This window comes from Ursus americanus, chromosome X (assembly GCF_024610735.1).
Source record: "Ursus americanus isolate L20-20 chromosome X, mUrsAme1.1.p, whole genome shotgun sequence".
NCBI classification, from domain to species: Eukaryota; Metazoa; Chordata; class Mammalia; order Carnivora; family Ursidae; genus Ursus; species Ursus americanus.
Genome location: NC_142164.1, coordinates 56,001,473 through 56,017,969, shown reverse-complemented (window position 1 = coordinate 56,017,969; position 16,497 = coordinate 56,001,473). Strand labels below are relative to the sequence as shown.

At 39.0% G+C, this 16,497-nt stretch overlaps 1 protein-coding gene across 5 annotated transcripts in view; it reads right to left on the bottom strand.

Annotated features, from left to right (window-relative positions):
* Window positions 1-16,497, bottom strand: part of RPS6KA6 (ribosomal protein S6 kinase A6) — a 192,356-nt gene that overhangs the window by 39,127 nt on the left and 136,732 nt on the right. For 4 of the 5 annotated variants that reach the window (XM_045805163.2, XM_087860312.1, XM_087860315.1 and 1 more), the window contains one exon: window positions 6,696-6,857. The exons of the other annotated variant lie outside the window; for it this stretch is intronic. In XM_045805163.2, the coding sequence (XP_045661119.1) occupies window positions 6,696-6,857 (162 nt within the window). The remainder of the gene's footprint in view (window positions 1-6,695; window positions 6,858-16,497) is intronic. 5 annotated transcript variants of the gene reach the window in all.

Here is a 16,497-nt window from a genome sequence, read left to right as displayed (position 1 = left end):
AGAAGGCAGGCTGAAAAATCAAGAAGCCCACATCCCTAAAGTCCCTATAAAACAAGTGCACACTCCCTGGGTCCTAGTCAATAATTTGGGCTCTGGGCAACCCCACAATCTCTCCTCATCAGAATGATGACGAGGAGGAACCCTCAGCAAAGAAAGGACACAGATACTGTGGCCTCTGCCACAGAACTGATGGATATGGTATAACCAAATTGTCAGAAATGGAGTTCAGAGTAGCAATGGTCAAGATGATGTGTAGGCTTGAAAAAAAATTAATGAAAATATGAACGAGAATATAGTATCTCTAAGGGCGGAAATGAGAGTGAATCTGGCAGAAATTTAAAAAGCTATGAATCAAATGTAGTCTAAACTAGACGTTCTGACAGCGAGGGAATATGAAGCAGAAGAACGAATTAGTGAATTGGAAGAAGGGATGGTAGAAGAGAAAGTAAAAACGGAGACATGGCTCAAAAAATTCCAGTCTCAAAAAATGTAGATTATGGGAGATTACTGACTCAATGAAATGTTCCAATGTGAGAATCATCAGATTCCCCAAAGGGGTGGAGAAAGAAAGGGTCTAGAAGAGATATTTGAACAAACTGTAGCTGAGAACTTCCCTAATCTGATGAAGGAAACAAGCATTCGTGTACAAGAGGCAGAGAGGAACCCTCCAAAGATCAATGAGAACTGAAAGACACCATGACACATAATAGTACAATTCACAAATATTAGATCCAATGATTCAATATTTAAGGCGGACAGGGGGAAGAGAATCCTCACCTACAGGGGTAGGAACATCAGAATAATGTCAGACATCTCTACAGGGGCCTGGCAAGCCAGAAAGGGCTGGGAAGACATATTCAGAGCACTAAATGAGAATAACATGCAGCCAAGGATCGTTTATCCAGCAAGACTGTCATTCAGAATGGATGGAGAGACAAGGAGCTTCCAAGAGCAGCAGAAACTGAAAGAATATGTGACCAGCCAAGTGAGCCCTACAAGAAATATTAAGAGGGGTTCTATAAAAGTAAAAAGACCCCAAGAGTGATAAAGAACAGAAATTTACTATCTATAGAAACAAAGACTTCACAGGCAAAATGATATCATTAAAATCATCTCTCTCAATAATCACTCACAATGTGAATGGCCTAAATGCTCCCATAAAACACCACAGGGTTGCAGACTGGATAAACAGACATGACCCAACCATATGCTGCCTACAAGAGACTCATTCTGAACCTAAAGATACATCCAGGCTGAAAGTGAAGGGATGGAGAACTATTTTTCATGCCAATGGACCTCAAAAGAAAGCTGGGGTAGCCATTCTCATATCAGACAGATTAGATTTTAAACTAAAGACTGTAGTTAAAGATACAGAAGGACCCTATATTATTCTTAAGGGATGTATCCAACAAGTGGATATGAAAATTATAAATATCTATGCCCCCAACAGGGGAGCAGCTAGATACACAAGCCAACTCTAACCCAGAATAAAGAAACATAGAGATAATAATACGTTAACAGTAGGGGACCTCAACACTCCGCTCTCAGCAATAGACAGATCACCAAAGCAAAAAATCAACAAAAAAACAAGAGCTTTGAATGACATACTGGACCAGATGGACCTCACAGATATATACAGAACACTACACCCCAGAATAACAGAATACTCATTCTTTCCTAATGCACATGGAACATTCTCCAGAATAAATCCTGTGCTGGGTCACAAAACGGTCTCAACCGATACCAAAACACTGAAATTATTCCCTGCATCTTCTCAGACTACGGTGCTTTGAAATTGGAACTCAATCACAAGGAAAAATTTGGAAGAGACTCAAACACTTGGAAACTAAGAACCATCCTGCTCATGAATGAATGGATAAAACAGGAAATCAAAAATCAATTTAAACAATTTATGGAGACCAAAGAGAATGAAAACACAATGGTCCAAAACCCTTTGGACACTGCAATGGCAGTCCTAAGGGGAAAATACATAGCCATCCAAGCCTCACTCAAAAGAGTAGAAAAAACTAAAATGCAGTTTTTATATTCTCACCTCAAGAAGCTGGAACAGCAATAGAAGAACAGCCCTAATCCACACATGAGAAAGCAGTTGATCATACTAGAGCAGAGAACAATGAATTAGAAACCAGGAGCACAGTAGAGCAGATCAACAGAACTAGAAGCTGTTCTTTGAAAGAATAAATAAGATAGATAAGCCACTGGCAAGACTTAGTCAGAAGAATAGAGAAAGGATCCAAATTAATAAAATTATGAATGAAAAGGGAGAGGTTACAACCAACACCAATGAAATAGGAAGGATCATTAGAAACTTTTACCAACAGATTTATGCCAATAAATTAAACAACCTGGAAGAAATGGATGCCTTCCTTGAAACCTATAAACTACCAAGTCTGAAACAGGAAGGAACTGATTTTTTAAACAGACAAATTAATTATGAAAAGATTGAAGCAGTTATTAAAAACTTTCCGAAAAACAAGACTTCAGGGCCTGATGAATTCCCCAGGGAATTCTACCAAACCTTCAAAGAAGAAATAATACCTATTCTCCTGAAGCTGTTTCAAAGAAAAGAAACAGAAGGAAAACTACCAAACTCAATATATGAGGCCAATATTACCTTGATTCCTAAACCAGGTGAAGACCCCATCAAAAAGGAGAATTATAGACCAATTTCCCTGAGGAACATGGACGCCAAAATTCTCAACAAGATCCTAGCTAATAGGATCCAACACTACATTAAAAGGATTATCCATCATGACCAAGTGGGATTCATCCCTGGGATGCAAGGGTGGTTCAACATTCGCAAATCAATCAGTGTGATACATCATATCAAAGAGAAAAGAGTCAAGAACCATATGATCCTCTCAATAGATGCAGAAAAAGCATTTGACAAAATACAGCATCCTTTCCTGATTAAAACCCTTCAGAGTGTAGGGATAGAGGGTACATTCCTCAATTTCATAGAAACCACCTATGAAAAGCCCACAGCGAATAACATTCTCAATGGGGAAAAGCTGAGAACCTTTCCCTTAAGATCAGGAACACCACAAGGATGCCCACTCTCGCCATTATTATTCAACACAGTACTAGAAGTCCTTGAAACAGCAATCAGACAACAAAAAGGGATAAAAGGTATCCAAATCGGCAAAGAAGAAGTCAAACTGTCTCTCTTCGCAGATGACATGATACTCTATATGGAAAACCCAAAAGAATCCACCCCCAACCTTCTACAAGCTATAGAGCAATTCAGGAATGTGGCGGGATACAAAATCAATGCTCAGAAATCAGTTGCATTTCTATACACGAACAATGAGACTGAAGAAAGAGAAATTAGGGAATCCATTCCATTTACAATAGCACCCAAAATCATATGTTATCGCGGAGTTAACCAGAGACGTAAAGGATCTATATTCTAGAAAGTACAAATCACTCTTGAACGACATTGAATAAGACACAAAAAGATGGAAAAATATTCCATGATCATGGATCAGAAGAATTAACATAGTTAAAATGTCTATGCTACCCAGAGCAATCTACACTTTCAATGCCATCCCGATCAAAATACCAATGACATTTTTCAAAGAAGTGGAACAAACAGCCCTTAAATTTGTGTGGAACCAGAAAAGGCCCCGAAACACCATGGAATTGTTGAAAAGGAAAAACAAAGCTGGGTGCATCACATTGCCGGATTTCAAGCTATACTACAAAGCAGTGATCACAAAGACAGCAGGTTACTAGCACAAAAACAGACACATAGACCAATGGAACAGAATAGAGAACCCAGAAATGGACCCTCGGCTCTTTGGGCAGCTAATCTTTGATAAAGCAGGAGAAAACATCCAGTGGAAAAAAGACAGTCTTGTCAATAAATGGTGCTGGGAAAATTGGACAGCTACATGCAAAAGAATGAAACTTGACCACTCTCTCACACCATACACAAAGATAAACTTCAAATGGATGAAAGACCTTGATGTGAGACAGGAATCCATGAACGTCCTAGAGGAGAACATAGGCAGCAACCTCTAGGACATCAGCCACAGCAATCTTTTTCATGACACATCTCCAAAGGCAAGAGAAACAAAAGATAAAACGAACTTGTGGGACTTCATCAAGATAAAAAGCTTCTGCACAGCCGAGGAAAGAGTCAAGAAAACTAAGAGGGAGCCCACGGAATGGGAGAAGATATTTGTAAATGACACTACAGATAAAAGACTGGTATCCAAGATCTACAAAGAACTTCTCAAACTCAATACACGAGAAACAAATAAACAAATCAAAAAATGGGCAGAAGATATGAACAGACACTTTTCCAATGAAGACATACAAATGGCTAACAGACACATGAAAAAATGTTCAAAATCATTGGCCATCAAGGAAATCCAAATCAAAACCACACTGAGATACTACCTTACACCAGTTAGAATGGCAGAAATAGACAAGGCAAAAAACAACAATTGTTGGAGAGGATATGGAGAAAGGGGATCCCTCCTACATTGTTGGTGGGAATGCAAGTTGGTACAGCCACTCTGGAAAACAGTGTGGAGGTGCCTTAAAAAGTTAAAAATTGAGCTACCCTATGATGCAGCAATTGCACTACTGGGTATTTACCCCAAAGATACAGATGTAGAGAAGTGAAGGGCCATAAGGACCCCAATGTTCATAGCAGCATTGTCCACTTAAGCTAAATCATGGAAGGAGCTGAGATGCCCTTCAACAGATGACTGGATTAAGAAGATGTGGTCCATATATACAATGGAAAATTACTCAGCCATCAAAAAGAAAAATTTCTCAACATTTGCTGTAACATGGACGGGACTGGAGGCGATAATGCGACGTGAAATAAGTCAAGGAGAGAAAGACAATTATCATATGGTTTCACTCATTTATGGAACATAAGAAGTAGGAAGATCAGTACGAGAAGAAAGATAAAGAAAGGGGAGGTGATCATAAGGGGGAATGAAGCATTAGAGACTATGGACTCGGAAAAAACTGAGGACTTCGGGTGGGGTGGTTGGGGAATGGGATAGGCTCGTGATGGCTTTTCAGGAGGGTACATATTGCATGGTGCACTGGGTGTTATACACAAGTAATGAATCATTAGATCAAAATCTAGGGATGCACTGTATGGTTACTAACATAATAAAAATATTATTATTAAAAAATAAAAAGTATAGATTAAAATACATTCTCTAGGTACATAATTTTTATATGGCAAACCTCTTATAAAAAACATGTAAAGTTGGTGTTATCCTTCTTCAACATCAACATCTTAAAGGAATACATTAAATTTTAACTTGGGAATTTTTTAGTATTAATGTTATTTTTCTATTTTCTATATTTCTATTTTCATTATTAGATACACTATTTTACATACCTGAAACCAATAACACTGTATGCTAATTTTACTTCAATAAAAATAGTTTTCTAATATATACTTATTAAAATACAGATTTGTTGATATTTATATGTGAATGTCTTGCTATAGCTGATGTGAATTATTATCTTGAAAGGGATAGTATTTGATATAAAAAATCAGAAAATTGCACAAGAGATAGGAATTTATCCTCAAATTATTTTATTCATTTTCTCTGACTTGGAAAATTCAATTTTTAAAACCTGAAACTTTTTGTGTATTTTGCTTTGGGCTGAACATATAATTCATAGAGTTTAGCATTATTCATAACATATAAGAACAGTTTCTAATTTATAAACAAAGAAATTATATGGCCAGTGCCATCCCTGATTCATTTTTTAAAATTTATTTTAGAGAGAGAGTGGAGGGGGGGAGCCAGAGGTAGAGGGAGAGGGAGTCTTCGGAAGATTCCGTGCTGAGCTGGAGCCTGACTTGGGGCTCAATGCCACGACCCTGAGATTATGACCCTAGCTGAAACCAAGAGTTGGATGCCCAACCGGGTGTGCCACCCAGGTGCCCCGCCAATTCATTTTTGATCAACCATACTTTCACTGCTGTGGGAGTTGCTACTGTCAAAGCTCCCATCCCCAGTATCAGAACTGACTGTTGGAGTTTGATAAATGTGAAACCTATACCCCTCAATCTCCCCTGACTCACCTTTCCTGACTCTTCCCTCTAAGATCTACATATGAGTGGTATTTGCCAAGAAAAATCCCCCTGCTTATAAAAATCCCTGTGAAGCTGTTTTCTCCAGGAATTAGATCTTAAAGACAATCAGGGGTGGTATTGCCCTTATGTATAATGTATAATGTTAAATAATATAAATTACCTCTTGTTCAGCAGAAACTGAAATATCTGAAAATCTACCCTGGCTTTATTACTAAGTAAATGCTGGGTCTTGAAAAACTTTTTTAAAGTACTTTGAGCCTCAGTTTCTTCACTTAGAATATTTAATATGTTGAAGATGGGGTTATCTCTATTCTCCCTTCCAGCTCTAAAAGTGTATGATTCTGATGCTAGTACATAACCCAACAGAAAAGAGTAGTCTGATGATTATATATTCAGGCTGTTTTTGGATGCTAGTTACTAGTCTGAATATTTATGTTAGAGGTTATCATAATTCACTGATTTAAAGAGCTTTATAATTGGGAAAGGATAAGATTACTCAGCTTTTTACCTATCAAATTTTAACATATACATGACATCATATATATTCAACTAAAGGAAAAGAACAAAAGGGCAATACTAAAGTTTTAAAGAATACCTCAGGTGCTACAAAGTTGGCAGTGTAGCATGGAGTTAAGAGAAGTCCATTTTCCCCTCGAAGTTGTTTTGCAAACCCAAAATCACAGATTCTAATGGAGTCTGCATTGGCTGATTCATCCATATATAAAATATTACTAGGTTTAAGATCACGATGAACAACCTTGAACATAAAAGAAAAACAAAACCAAAACCATTACATTTCTATAGTGAACTAAACATCTATGAAATAAAACACTAAAAGGTTTTCCAGGAGAGGATCTTTCAAAATCATAAAATTTTGAAAATGGCACTTTCTCCAATCATGATAGCCCTGACAACCTGAAGTATACAGAAGAAATTATCTCTGTCCAATAAATGTTCCAGTTTCTATTCAAGCCATAAGTTTTGTTAACCATTTCCAACCTCAAAATATCAAAACTAAATTCTCACTTCCACTTCTGGAAATAATAGATTAAGACCCTACTTAACACTCTCCTCTCCACAGTAAACAGCTCTAAAAGTTGAACATAATTAAAAAATAACTACCTGAAGGTACTGGAGAATGAATAGAAGCAGACAGACTCTGATGGGAAGTAAACAGTTTGTTGAAGGAGGGAATATATGGAGCTATAAGTAAGGTTCCCATATCTGTGTTTTTTAGTCTAGGGTTAAGTGCACTTCCTATGTCACACAGTGATGGTGAAAACACATGTGGAAAAGCCCACAGTCTTTCTGGCTGGGAGGATCAGAAAAGAGATGCTAGGAAACAGTGAATGTTCAGGAGGAATTCTGTCAGGAACAGAGCTAGAACTGACCCTGAATCAAAAATGTACAGAAGAGGCTCAATGTAATTCAAACAAAGATAAAAGATACAGAGACCAGAGCTGCTGCCCCAAAAGCAGAATTTTCAGTGCAAACCCTTCCAAGAAAATTATCCACCAAAACAAAACAATAATCATTGAAGAAAAAATAACAATACAAAAAATCTCCATAACTTAGTATTCAAATGTATAATATATAATCCAAAATTATCTCATATACAAGGAACCAAGAAAATGGAACACAGTTTCAAGAAAAGAGAAAATCAATCAATTCCAACTCTAAGATGAACCACATTGGACCTAACAGACAAGGACTTTAAAGTGGCTATTATTACATGTGATGTGATGAAGGTGCTAACTAATGCCATGGTGGTAATCATGTTACAGTACATAAGAGTATCAAATCAACATGCTGTACCTCTTTAGATTTACATAATATTATATGCAATTATATTGTAATAAAAATGTATTATTCAAAATTCACAAAATAAATATAAAAGAACTATTAAAAATAAAGTGGCTATTATATCAATGAAACAAAACAAAACCATTTTCAATGCATGAAACTCTCAGAAGAAAAACAGAAGGGAGAGTTAAGATGGCGGAGGAGTAGGGGTCCCCTTTTCCAGCTGGTCCCGAGTCGAGCTGGATAGGTACCAGACCATCCTGAAAACCCACGGAATCAGCCTGAGACGCAGGAAGATACAGCTGGATCTCTACAAAAGAACATCTCCAGCACTGAGTATTGAGGTACGAAGCAGGGAGCCATGAATCGGCACACAGATATAGGAAGATAAACGGAAGGGAGAGGGAGCCGCCATGCTCGGGCGCCGGGAAGCAGTAGCCACCTGCACTGGGGAGTGGGCCAGAATCCCGAACCGGCACCCACGAGAGAGGAGACAGAGACTGTGAGCCTGGTAACACGTGCGCGTCCAAACTGAAAAGCGGAGCTCCAGAGCACATGCGAACCATACTGAAACAGAGCTCCGGAGCACGCATGGGGGCGGCTGGTAGCTGGTAGTGTTAGAAACACAAAGGACAGAGACAGGCCGGCCCTGGAAGTGAGGGCTGGGACGCCGGCTGAGGGGCACACAACCCAGGACACTGCAGGGTTAAGCAGCACCAACAGAACCAGAGTTAAAGTGGCCAGAAGAGCTCAGTGGAGATAGGACTGCGATCTCTCTGTTCTGAGACAGAGGCTGGGATTTGGCCACTGCTGCTCTGACTCTCAGAAGAGCCACAGAAAACCGCCAGGGAAAGCCGCCAGAGAACAAAAGTCTGGAAACACCAGCTCACAGTGTGCCCACCCCCATCCCCCCTCGCAGCAGACAGGGAGACTACCCAAACAGGGTTGCCTGAATATCAGTGCATCAGGCCCCTCCCCCAGAAGGCAGGTTGAAAAATCAAGAAGCCCACATCCCTAAGGTCCCTATAAAACAAGAGCATACTGCCTGGGTCCTGGACAATAATTTGGGCTCTGGGCAACCCCTCAACTTCTCCTCATCAGCATGACGAGAAGGAGAAATCCCACCCCCAACAAAGAAAAGATAATGAGTCTGCAGCCTCTGCCACAGAACTGATGGATATGGATATAACCAAATTTTCAGAAATGGAGTTCTCAGTAACAATGGTCAAGATGATGTGTAGACTTGAAAAAAGTATTAACGAAAATATGAACAAAAATATAGAATCTCTAAAGGCGGATAGGAGAGCAAAATTGGCAGAAATTTAAAAATGCTATGAATTAAATGCAGTCAAAACTAGATGCTCTGACGGACAGGGTAAATGAGGCAGAAGGTCGAATTAGTGAATTGGAGGATGGGATGGTAGAAGAGAAAGCTAAAATAGAAACTTGGCTCAAAAAAATCCAATCTCAAGAATGTTGGTTATGGGAGATTATTGACTCAATCACACGTTTCAATGTCAGAATCATTGGCATCCCTGAGGGGGTGGAGAAAAACAGAGGTCTAGAAGAGATATTTGAACAAACTGTAGGTGAAAACTACCCTAACCTAGCAAAGGAAATAAGCATTCGTGTCCAAGAGGCTGAGAGGACCCCTCCGAATCTCAACCACGACAAACCTACGCCATGTCACGTCACAGTGCATTTCGCAAATATTAGATCCAAGGATACAGTATTGAAAGTGACCAGGGCAAAGAAATTTCTCACGTACAAAGGCAAAAATATTAGGATTACGTCAGACCCATCTACACAGACCTGGAATGAGAGAAAGAGTTGGGGGGGGCATTTTTAAAGCTCTTTCAGTGAAAAATATGCAGCCAAGGATCCTATATCCAGCAAGGCTGTCATTCAGAATTGATGGAGAGATAAGGACCTTCCAGAATCACCAGACACTGAACAAATTCGTAAGCACGAAACCAGCGCTACAGGAGATATTAAGGGGGGTTCTATTAAAGTAAAAAGGCCCCAAGAGTGATACAGAAGAGAAAGTTACAATCTGCAGAAACAAAGACTTTAAAGGCAACATGACATCATTAAAATCACATTTCTCAATAATCAATCTCAATGTGAATGGCCTAAATGCTCCCAAAAAACGCCACAGGGTTGCAGATTGGATAAACAGACATGACCCAACCATATGCTGTCTACAAGAGACTCATTTTGAACCTAAAGATACATTCAGACTGAAAGCAAAGAGATGAAAAACCATTTTTCATGCCAATTGACCTCAAAAGAAAGCTAGGGTAGACATTCTCATATCAGACAGATTGGATTTTAAACAAAAGACTGTAGTTAGAGATACAGAAGGAAACTATATTATTCTTAAGGGATGTATCCAACAAGTGGATATGACAATTATAAATATCTATGCCCCAACAGGGGAGCAGCTAGATACACAAGCCAACTCTTAACGAAAATAAAGAGACATACAGATAAAAATACGTTAATAGTAGGAGACCTCAACACTCCAGTATCAGCAATAGACAGATCACCTAAGCAGAAAAGCAACAAAGAAACAAGAGCTTTGAATGGCATACTAGACCACATGGACCCCATAGATATATAAAGAACACTACACCCCAGAACAACAGAATACTCATTCTTTTCGAATGCCCATGGAACATTCTCCAGAATAGATCATATGCTGGGTCACAGAACAGTCTCAACTGATACCAAAACGCTGAAATTATTCCCTGCATATTCTCAGACCACAGTGCTCTGAAAATGGAACTCAATCACAAGGAAAAATTTGGAAGAGACTCAAACACGTGGAAACTAAGAACCATCCTGCTTGAGAATGATTCGATAAACCAGGAAATCAAAAATCAATTTAAACAATTTATGGAGACCAACGAGAATGAAAACACAATGGTCCAAAACCTATGGGACACTGCAAAGGCAGTCCTAAGGGGAAAATACATAGCCATCCAAGCCTCACTCAAAAGAATAGAAAAATCTAAAATACAGTTTTTATATTCTTACCTCAAGAAGCTGGAACAGCAACAGAAGAACAGGCCTAATCCATGCACGAGAGCGCAGTTGATCAAGATTAGAGCAGAGATCAATGCATTAGAAACCAGGAGCACAGTAGAGCAGATCAACAGAACTAGAAGCTGGTTTTTTGAAAGAATAAATAAGATACATATGCCACTGGCAAGACTTAGTCAAAAGAATAGAGAAGGGACCCAAATTAATAAAATGATGAATGAAAAGGGAGAGGTCACAACCAACACCAATGAAATAGGAAGGATCATTAGAAACTTTAATCAACAGCTTTATGCTAATAAATTAAACAACCTGGAAGAAATGGAGGCCTTCCTGGAAACCTATAAGCTACCAAGTCTGAAACAGGAAGAAATTGATTTTTTTAAATGTTTTTTTATAATATTATGTTAGTCACCATACAGTACATCCCCGGTTTCCGATGTAAAGTTCAATGATTCCTTAGTTGCGTATAACACCCAGTGCACCATGCAATATGTGCCCTTCTTTCTACCCATCGCCAGTGTATCCCATTCCCCCACCCCACTTCCCTTCTGAGGCCCCTAGTTTGTTTCTCGTAGTCCATAGTCCCTCCTGCTCCATTCCCCCTTCTGATCACCCCTCTTTCTTTATCCCTTTCTTCCCCTACCGATCTTCCTAGTTCTTATGTTCCATAGATGAGAGAAACCATATGATAATTGTCTTGCTCTGCTTGACTTATTTCACTTAGCATTATCTCCTACAGTGCCGTCCATGTTGCAGCAAATGTTGAGAACTCGTTCTTTCTGATAGCTGAGTAATATTCCATTGCATATATGGACCACAACTTCTTAATCCAGTCATCTGTTGAAGGGCATCGCGACTCCTTCCATGATTTAGCTTAGGTGGACAATGCTGCTATGAACATTGGGGTCCTTATGGCCCTTCTCTTCACTAAGTCTGTATGTTTGGGGTAAATACCCAGTAGTGCAATGGCTGGGTCGTAGGTTAGCTCAATTTTTAACTTTTTAAGGGACCTTCACACTGTTTTCCAGAGTGGCTGTACCAACTTGCATTCCCACCAACAGTCTAGGAGGGATCCCCTTTCTCCACATCCACTCCAGCAATTGTTGTTCTTGCCTTGTCAATTTTTGCCATTGTAACTGGCGTAGGGTGTATCTTAATGTGGTTTTGATTTCAATTTCCCTGATGGCTAGTGATTTTGAATATTTTTTCATGTGTCTGTTAGCCATTTGTATGTCACCATTGGAAAAGTGTCTGTTCATATCTTCTGCCCATTTTATGATTTGTTTATTTGTTTCTCGCGTATTGAGTTTGAGAAGTTCTTTGTAGATCTTGGATACCAGTCTTTTATCTGTAGCATCATTTGCAAATATCTTCTCCCATTCCGTGGGCTGCCTCTTAGTTTTTTGACTGTTTCCTTGGCTGTGCAGAAGCTTTTTATCTTGATGAAGTCCCACAAGTTCATTTATTTTTTGTTTCTCTTGCCTGTGGAGATGTGTCATGAAAAAGGTTGCTTTGGCCGATGTCGTATAGGTTGCTGCCTATGTTCTCCTCTAAGATTTTGATGGATTCCTGTCTCACATCGAGGTCTTTCATCCATTTGGAGTTTATCTTTGTGTATGGTGTGAGACAGTGGTCAAGTTTCATTCTTTTTCATGTAGCTGTCCAATTTTCCCAGGACCATTTATTGACGAGACTGTCTTTTTTCCACTGGATGTTTTTTCTTGCTTTATCAAAGATTACTTGCCCAAAGAGCCGAGGGTCCATTTCTGGGTTGTCTATTCTGTTCCAGTGGTCTATGTATCTGTTTTTGTGCCAGTATCATGCTGTCTTTGTGATCATAGCTTTGTAGTACAGCTTGAAATCTGGCATTGTGATGCCCCCAGCTTGTTTTCCCTTTTCAACAGTTCCTTAGCGATTCAGGGCTTTTTCTGGTTCCATACAAATTTAAGGACTATTTGTTTCAGTTCTTTGAAAAATGTCATCAGTATTTGGATCAGGATGGCATTGAAAGTGTAGATTGCTCTGGGTAGCATGGACATTTTAACTATGTTAATTCTTCCTATCCATGAGCATGGAATATTCTTCCATCTTTCTGTGTCTTCTTCAATGTCTTTCAAGAGTGATTTGTAATTTATAGAATATCCTAGATTCTTTACTTCTCTGGTTAATTCCAAGGTAACGTATGGTTTTTGATGCTATTGTAAATGGGATGGATTCCCTAATTTCTCTTTCTTCAGTCTCCTTATTCGTGTATAGAAATGCAACTGATTTCTGGCATTGATTTTGTAACCCGCCACATTACTGAATTGTTCTATACTTCCAATAGTTTGGGAGTGGTGTCTTTGGATTTTCCATATAGAGTATCATGTCATCTGCATGAAATTGATTTTTTTAAACAGACTGATTAATTATGAAGAGATTGAAACAGTGATCAAAAACCTTCCAAAAAAGAAGACTCCAGATCCTTATAGATTCCCCGGGGAATTCTACCAAACATTCAAAGATGAAATAATACCTGTTCTCTTGAAGCTGTTTCAAAGAAAAGAAACAGAATGAAAACTACCAAACTCATTCTATGAGGCCAATATTAACTTGATCCCCAAACCGGGCAAAGACCCCTTCAAAAAGGAGAATTACAGACCGAAATCCCTGATGAATATGGACACCAAAATTCTCAACAAGATCGTAGCTAATAGGATCCAAGAGTACATTAAGACGATTATCCATCATGACCAAGTGGGATTCATCCCTGGGATGCAAGGGTGGTTCAACATTCGCAAATCGATCAGTGTGATAGATCATATCAACAAGATAAGAGTCAAGAACCATACGACTCTCTCAATAGATGCAGAAAAAGCATTTGAGAAAATACAGCATCCTTTCCTGATTAAAACATTTCAGAGTGTAGGGATAGAGGGTACATTCTTCAATTTCATAAAAACCATCTATGTAAATCCTACAGCAAATATTCTTCTCATGGGGAAAAGTTGGAAGCCTTTCCCTTAAGATCAGGAACACGACGAGTATGCCCACTCTCGTCATTATTATTCAACATAGTTGTAGAAGTCCTTGTAACACCAATCAGACAACAAAAAGGGATAAAAGGTATCCAAATTGGCAAAGAGGAAGTCAAACTGTCTCTCTTCACAGATGACATAATACTCTATATGGAAGATTCAAAAGAATCCACCACCAAACTACTATAATTTATAGAGCAATTCGGTAATGTGGCGGGTTACAAAATCAATGCTCAGAAATCAGTTGCATTTCTATACATGAACAACGAGACTGAAGAAAGAGAAATTAGGGAATCCATTCCATTTACAATAGCACCAAAAATCATATGTTATCTTGGAATTAATTTAACTAGAGCCATGAAGGATCTATATTCTAGAAACTACAAATCACTCTTGAAAGACATTGAATAAGACACAAAAAAATGGAAAAATATTCCATGCTCATGGATCAGAAGAATTAACATAGTTAAAATGTCTATGCTACCCAGAGCAATCTACACTTTCAATGCCATCCGGATCCAAATACCAATGACATTTTTCAAAGAGCTGGAAGAAATATCCCTTAAATTTGTGTGGAACCAGAAAAGGCCCCGAATCACCAAGGAATTGTTGAAAAGGAAAAACAAAGCTGGGGGCATCACGTTGCTGGAATTGAAGCTGTACTACAAAGCTGTGATCACAAAAACAGCATGGTACTGGCACAAAAACAGACACATAGACCAATGGAACGGAATAGACAACCGAGAAATGGACCCTCGACTCTTTGGGCAACTAATCTTTGACAAAGAAGGAAAAAACATCCAGTGGATAAAGACAGTATCTTTAATACATGGTGCTGGGAAAATAGGACAGCTACATGCAAAAGAATGAAACTTGACCACTCTCACACCATACACAAAGATAAACTCCAAATGGATAAAAGACCTCGATGTGAGACACGAATCCATCAGAATTCTAGAGGAGAACATAGGCAGCAACCTCTTTGACAACGGCCACAGCAACTTCTTTCATGACACATCTCCAAAGGCAAGAGAAACAAAAGAAAAAATGAACTTGTGGCACTTCATCAAGATAAAAAGCTTCCTCACAGTCAAGGAAAGAGTCCAAAAAACTAAGAGGCAGTCCACAGAAAGGGAGAAGATATTTGCAAATGACACTACAGATAAAAGACTGGTATCGAAGATCTACAAAGAACTTCTCAAACTCAATATGTGAGAAACAAATAAAGAAATCATAAAATGGGCAGAAGATATGAACAGAAACTTTTCCAATGATGACAGACAAATGGCTAACAGACACATGAAAAAATGTTCAAAATCTTTAGTCATCAGGGAAATTCAAGTCAAAACCACACTAAGATACCACCTTATGGCAGTTAGAATGGCAGAAATAGAAAAGGCAAGAAACAACAATTGTTGGAGAGGATATGGAGAAAGGGGATCCCTCCTACATTGTTGGTGGGAATGCAAGTTGGTACAGCCACTCTGGAAAACAGTCTGGAGGTCCCTTAAAAAGTTAAAAATTGAGCTACCCTATGACCCAACCATTGCACTACTCGGTATTTACCCCAAAGGTACAGATGTAGTGAACAGAAGGGCCTTATGCACCCCAATGTTCATAGCAGCACTGTCCACAATAGCCAAATCATGGAAGGAACAGAGATGCCCTTCAACAGACAAATGGATTAAGAAGTTGTGGTCCATATATACAATGGAATATTACTCAGCTATCAGAAAGAACGAGTTCTCAACATTTGCTGCAACATGTACGGCACTGTAGGAGATAATGCTAAGTGAAATAAGTCAAACAGAGAAAGACAATTGTCATATGATTTCTCTCATCTGTGGAACATAAGAACTAGGAAGACTGGTAGGGGAAGAAAGGGATAAAGAAAGGGGGGGTGATCAGAAGGGGGAATGAAGTATGAGAGACTATGGACTCTTGAGAAACAAACTGAGGGCTTCAGAGGGGAGGGGGCTGGGGCAATGGGATAGACTGGTGATGGGTAGCAAGGAGGGCATGTATCGCATGGTGCACTGGGTGTTATATGCAACTAATGAATCATCGAACTTTATATCAGAAACCAGGGATGTACTGTGTGGTGACTAACATACAATAATAATAAAAAAAGACTGGTATCCAAGATCTACAAAGAACTTCTCCAATTCAATACACAAGAAACAAATAATCAAATCAAAAAATGGGCAGAAGATATGAACAGACACTTTACCAATGAAGACATACAAATTGCTAACAGACACATGAAAAAATGTTCACAATCATTAGGCATCAGGGAAATTCAAATCAAAACCACACTGAGATACCACCTTACTCCAGTTAGAATGGCAAAATTAGACAAGCAGGACACAACAAATGTTGGAGAGGATGTGGAGAAAGGGGATCCCTCCTACTTTGTTGGTGGGAATGCAAGTTGGTACAGCCACTTTGGAGAACAGTGTAGAAGTCGCTTAAGAAGGTAAAAATTGAGCTACCCTGTGATCCAGCCATTGCACTACTGGTTATTTACCCCAA